General features: G+C 41.0%; 1 protein-coding gene across 1 annotated transcript; it reads right to left on the reverse strand.

The window, feature by feature from the left end:
• Nucleotides 1-1,100: 1,100 nt before the first annotated feature.
• Nucleotides 1,101-4,910, reverse strand: LOC109930921 (transmembrane protein 213). The gene is made up of 3 exons (XM_020530297.2): nt 4,689-4,910; nt 4,508-4,585; nt 1,101-2,490 (listed from the first exon to the last, which is right to left on the reverse strand). Exons 1-3 carry the CDS (start codon nt 4,771-4,773, stop codon nt 2,306-2,308), a joined length of 348 nt encoding a protein of 115 aa, XP_020385886.1. The 5' UTR covers nt 4,774-4,910; the 3' UTR covers nt 1,101-2,305.
• Between the last annotated feature and the right edge of the window lie 1,464 nt (nt 4,911-6,374).

The raw sequence follows: 6,374 nt of genomic DNA on the forward strand, positions 1-6,374 counted from the left end.
CCCTAGCTAGTGATATGTTCTCCCACACAAGAAGAAGTACTCTGTCTCAACTCTACCAAAACATTTCAAAATGTTAAGGCGTTTGTTGGGAGAGACAGTGGTAATAGCACTGGACTGGTCACCTAGAGAGCAAGGCTAATGTGCTGAGACATGTGGTCAGATCTCACCATTGTAATGGGTAGAGTCTTAAATTCAATGAAATTATCTGGAACAAAATGCAAGTCTCAGTCATAGTGACCATGACAACTAATGTCAACTGTGGGAAAAACCCAAGTGAAAGCCTGCCAGCCTTACCTGCTCTGGCCTACCTGTGACTCCAGACCTACAGTAATGTGATCAACTTCTAACTACCCTCTGAAATGACCTCACTTGTGGACAATTAAGGACGGTCAATAAATGCAGACCTTGCCAGCAATGACAGCCCATGAATAAAATAAATTGGCAATTGGTCAGCTTTTCTTCAGGAGGTAAGTGACCCATCCTGCCAAATAGCCCCTGATATGCAAACTCACATCAAAATTTAGCGTCTTCCACAAATTGTAAAGTTGTGTTTTTGATTGGAAATTCCAAATCATTAATGCAAATTCAATTAAAAAAGATCTTGGTCCCTGTACTGAAAGATATGTGAAGCCATTAAGAAAACTAATCCCATATGTTGCATTCACACAGATAGTAGCATTTGTAACTCACTTGTGTAAACAGATTCTTAACTGGGCAGGACAGTCAAGCTTATATTCACAGTAAAATTGTGTTCAGTATTTCAATGCTGAAGAAAACTTGTAGGATTGGTGAAATTTTGTGGGACAGCAGATTGTAGAACTCAGCATTCTGTGGTTTTGTTACTGTTAAGTTGGTACTGTTCTTAATCAGGTATCTGAGGTACAATAGGATTATTTCAATGGTGAAGAAATAGAAACAAACCCAGTCGAAATGTTTACTTATTTTATTACCAATCCTAAATGATACAGAAATAAAACAAAGAACTGCAGTAGCTGGAGATCTGAAACAAAAACAGAAATTGCTGGTGGAACTCAGCAGGTTTCGCAGCATCTGTGGAGAGAAAACAGAGTCAACATTTCAGGTCCAGAGCTGGTCCAGTTTGTCTGACGAAGAGTCACTGGATTCGAAACATTAACTCTGCTTTCTCTCTACAGATGCTGCCAGGCCTGCTGAGTTCCACCAGCAATTTCTGTTTTAGTTTGAAATCATACAGATCCTGTGATTGTGGAAGGTAAGAAAATGTTAAGGACAGGAAAAGTTCATTCCGTCCATTAATCCCATTCCTCTCTGTGTTGTGGGCTTTATAATGATCGCCTTGGCTTTGGAGACAGGACAGATGAAAGAAACAGCAGCTGGATGTGTCACAGTAACCCTAACAGTCATTGGTTCCTCAAACAAATGAAGTGGTTTTGCTGTAGGACTATTCGACATACTTTTTCAATAATGATTATTACAAATGATATTTTGAATTGTTCAGTATTGAAATTCAAATCCAAAATATTAGGCATATTAAGGTAAGGTATCACATTTTAATGAAAGTTTGGATTTAATATGGTGCATAAATGAACTCTTTGTGTGAAGAATATTGTTATGAAATGAGTTGTATAGCAATCAGGGCCTGACTTGTTTAGAGAGGAAACCGGACTGGAGAATTGGATGATGCAGCTATTGTCAAAATTGCAAGGAGTGGAATGAAAGACAAGTCAGGAATTTGAAGGAAGGAAGAAAAGATTAACAAGCACAAGGAAATTAAGTAACAGAATTGTGATCTTAGCATAGTAGAGATGATAGGAAAGTGAGGGAGGATTCAGGGCAGTGTACTCAGGAGCTTAGGAATTCCCTGGCAGAAAAGATATGATTAAAATGGTTATGAAAAAGGTTATAACAGAAAGATGGCTGCAGAGAGGAGAAAAGAACTGTGCATCAAATTATCAGTTTTCCTTCATATCCTGTTCAGTGGCATGAGAAAGATATTTACAGTAGTGTTCATAAATATTAACAAGTATTTGATTCTTCAGCTGGTTATTTCAAAGCTTAGAGGTAAATGTAGCACGGCACAATAATCTGACTGCCATTGTTATGTTACGTGCCTAAGAAGAGAGGGTTGCTTTGTTTACATGCCATTTCTTTGCTGTAGTGTGCTGATGGGTGCACAATAAACCTGGAGAAAAGGCTACACTGCAACAGAGTGCAAACCATATTTGAAACATTGCTCATTCACCCCAAATTGATCAGAGCTGGTTGCCTCTCTTTTCCCATCTTTCGCTCCTTTCCAGTTTTGCGTTTCACTTCACCTCCCAATACCTCAAGGCGAAGGGTACTTTTCAGATTCATCAGGCCTGAGTTTTCCTACTTTATTTACACAGATAAGGATGAGGGTGAGGAACCAGAGACTCCAACCAACTGCAGCAGCAATCCATCCGTATTCATCCACACCATGCTGACAGCACAGCCTTGCTGTCACACAAGTGTCCCAACCATTTTGGAAATCTGCAAAGGAGATAAAATGTGCTTTTGAATCTCAGAAAGCTTGTCTAAAAAGTTTAAATTCGTGCAAGACAACCCAAACCCAGCTTTGGAAATAGTAAGAACTGCAAACCCAGACTTCATTAGTTTTAACGGACGCCAACCAAGTGTAAGTTACAAATTCACTCTCCAGGATTATTACGGATATTGTAAAGGAGGCTGTATGCATCCCAATTTTGCATTAAAATTTATCTTTAATCCCTCGTGGAGCCTGGTAGCTGAGGGAAGGGTGAAGTACCAAATGGAGCAGTTATATTACTTTACAGCACGGCTTGCGGACTAAGAGGAGCAATAGTGCCCCAACCAGCCACATAAATAGAATAGAATATCCTTTATTGTCATGTGTGCTCCATTGTAGAAGTACAGGAGTACAGTGAAAAACTTTTACAATGTCTGCCTCTTATGGCACCATCTTAGGTACAAGTACCTAGGCACAAATCTTGGATACAAATGAGGAATAAAAAGTAGTTGCATTACTTTACAGGATTTAAAAAATAGGTTAGAAATAAGACACCATTAAAGGATTGACATTACAGGCAGGTAAAAAGTTTCAAATAGACTTTACATTGTAGCAGCTCAGCGCAGGGCCTCTGTCTGTTGTCTGACTGCCCACAGCAGACCCAGGTCAAACAGCTGTCCCTACTCTGCTCCAAGCTTCCAGTCTGCTCTGTACCAGCACTCAGCTGCTCCAAGGTAAGTTCCAGGACTGCATCCCACGTGCCAGTCTCTGCCCAGGACTCACAGCCTGCGTGCTGCTCTGGGACTCGCTACCCATGCGCTGGTCTAGAGCTCACTGCCCGCGCTGCCTTATACTTAAGTAAACCCTTAAGTAACTGTCTCAGCAATCTGTCCAAACCCACTGCAAACTACCAATTCCCCCTCTGATATATCCCATTTCCACCCTCCCCTCCATTTGCTGACTGGTAATCTATGCAATTGTCTCACAATTCGTCTGTTCAAATCTTTACTCCAAGAGGTTAAAAGCTGAAACATTTAGGAAACAAGAAACATGTCAAATACTCCTGATGAAAAGCTTTCTTTTGGTAAAAGTTTCTCTTAAGTAAACACTACGTCAGCATGTTTTTATCACATCACCCTTACAAATAAACCCCACATAAAGTTTGAGCCACAAAGGTCCCTTGATGGCATTAACATTCGAAGTGCAGTGATGCTTCACCTGAATGAATATTTGCATCTTTGGAGCAGATGGGAATTGTACCTGGGCCTACTGGCTCAGAGGTAGGGACACTACCACTGCAACACAAAAACCCTCCCTGCTAGTATTACACTGGTTCAGAAGCTGGTCTTTCTAAACATACTAGTAGAAAAGTAATACACTTATTTAGTATAATAAAATGATACAAGATTGTTCACATTTTAAAACAAAAGCGTAACACTTGTAATGTTTTCGTGCTGTTTGTTCAAAGAATTGAAGCAAGTTTGCACTGGGAGTCATTGATAGCAACTCAAACATGTATAATCTGCCAAACACTGCTCTAGAGAATGACTGTAGGAGGAAGATTTGCCATAAAAGATATTCAAACCAGTTCATACATGTGTTCCAACCATGCTATCTATCTAAATGGATAAGCTCCTCTAAATATCAAGAGGCTCATGATACAAGAGGATATAAAACGTGCCAAGGACACAGTGTTACAGAAACAGCTAGAACATTATTTCGCCTTTAATGCCATTTTCTTCATTTCAAAGCTAGCAATGACAAAATGGGTTGTGTTAACAATTCCAACTACAAATCTAAAATCTGTATGGCCGAATCTTATTGTTCTCATGTAAGAAAGAGTCATATTTGTGACTGCCAAAGAGATTTGTAAAGCTGGAGGCGTCGTAATTTTCTATAAGTTATAAATCAATTTACAATGAAGCCATGACAATGTTGTTACGGTTAATGTGTTCAAAAATGCTTTCACTTAGTGTTTTATGTTCAAACTCATGCTGCACTCTGCCCCTTAGTCATACTCACATTGTTCACACTGATCCATACTGTGTCTATTGGATTCTGTTTGTATGGAGTTACTGTTGAGCGAAGTTATTGCTTGCTCTGAAAGAAGAAAACAAAGCTCCTGTTTCTTCAAAGTTGATTAAAAGCTGTTAATGAAATGACACTGGAAATTCTTGCAGGTTAACAGAATCTGAACACTTACCAGCTGCAGCTGAAGCCCAGTGCACACAAAGCAGAATCAGACAAACGGTGCTAGTCATGCACTGACTCACAGATCTGACATCCATGATTTCGAGAAGGAGACAAGTCAGCTTCACTCTTAAGTCAATCCTTTATCTTGCCGTACGCTCAATGATGTCCCTTTAAAAAACTTCAGAGGGGAAAAAAAAACTTGCCTGTGATTTCGCCACACCTCCGTTCTGTCAAAGCAACCTTTCCCAGTTTTGCACTAACTGGAAAAGGACAATTAATTGCAGTCAAGCGAAACGCTAATGTCGTCAGAGATTGCATAATTGGGGAATAAGTGAAAGCAATTAACATGGAAAAAACTCAGTGGATTGTTGTACTTTTCTCCCTCCATGTTCTGTTGCATTTCTTTTGTACCACAGATTGTCCCCACATGCATCTGCATTATTTAAGTTGCCTGTTTTTCAAATGAACAAAGAAATTTGTATCTTGCAATGTCCCGCATCAATTACAGCAAAGTGGCTCGATCAAAGACATACTTTTGACACCGTTCGCTCCTCCACCACCACCTCTCGGTGCCAACAATGTGTATGATCTAAAAGATGCCCTGCAGCAATCCTGCCAGCTTCCTCTGATAGCACCTTCCAAACCTACACTTCTACCATCCAGAAGGACAAGGGTAGAGAAAGCATAGGGACGTCACCACCTACAAGTTCCCCTCCAAGCCATTCAAAATCCTGACTTGGAAATGTATCACCGTTCCTCCACTTTGCCTGGGTTAAAATCCTGGAACACCCAAGCAAGCAGCACTGTCGATACACCCTACACTATAAGGACTGGAATAGCTCAAGAAGAAAGCTCACCACCACCTTTTCAAGGGCAATTAGGGATGGGCAGTACAATGCTGGTCTATATTCCTTGACCACATCCCATGAATGAATTATAAAACGGTTGGTGCTGCATTGGCAGTCAATAAACGCATAGACAATAGAGCTGTACAGCATGGAAACAGACCCTTCAGTCCAACTTGTCCATGCCGACCAGATATCCTAAATCTGCCAGCATTTGGCCCATATCCCTCTAAACCCTTCCTATTCATATACCCATCCAGATACCTTTTAAATGTTGTAATTGTACCAGCCTCCACCGCTTCCTCTGGCAGCTCATTCCATACACGCACCTGCCCCTGTGTGAAAAAGTTGCCCCTTAGGTCCCTATTAAATCTTTCCCCTCTCACCTTAAACTTATACCCTTTAGTTTTGGACTGTCCCAGCCCTGGGAAAAGACCTTGGCTGTTCACCCTATCCATGCTCCTCATGATTTCATCAATCTCAATAAGGTTACCCCTCGGCCTCCGATGCTCCAGGGAAAATAGTCCCAGTCTGTTCAGCCTCTCCCTATAGCTGAAACCCTCCAACCCTGGCAACATCCTTGTAAATCTTTTCTGAACCCTTTCAAGTTTCACAACATTTTTCCTATAGAAAGGAAACCAGAATTGCACACAGTATTCCAATAGTGGCCTAACCAATGTCCTGTACAGCCGCAACATGACCTCCCAACTCCTATACTCAATGCTCTGACCAATTAGGTCAAGCGTACCAAACACCTTCACCAACCTGTCTACCTGTTATTCCACTTTCAAGGAACTATGAACCTGCACCCCAAGGTCTCTTTGTTCAGCAACACTCCCCAGGACCTTACC

This window comes from Rhincodon typus, chromosome 18 (genome assembly GCF_021869965.1).
Source record: "Rhincodon typus isolate 14 chromosome 18, sRhiTyp1.1, whole genome shotgun sequence".
In the NCBI taxonomy this organism is placed as follows: domain Eukaryota; kingdom Metazoa; phylum Chordata; class Chondrichthyes; order Orectolobiformes; family Rhincodontidae; genus Rhincodon; species Rhincodon typus.

Excerpts from the sequence above, each read along its gene's own strand:
- LOC109930921 (XM_020530297.2), bottom strand. The coding sequence starts at position 4,773 with ATGGATGTCAGATCTGTGAGTCAGTGCATGACTAGCACCGTTTGTCTG. Across the intron at positions 4,586-4,688 it reads CTGGGCTTCAGCTGCAGCTG|AGCAAGCAATAACTTCGCTC; the intron begins GTAAGTGTTCAG and ends TTCTTCTTTCAG. Across the intron at positions 2,491-4,507 it reads TATGGATCAGTGTGAACAAT|ATTTCCAAAATGGTTGGGAC; the intron begins GTGAGTATGACT and ends TCTCCTTTGCAG.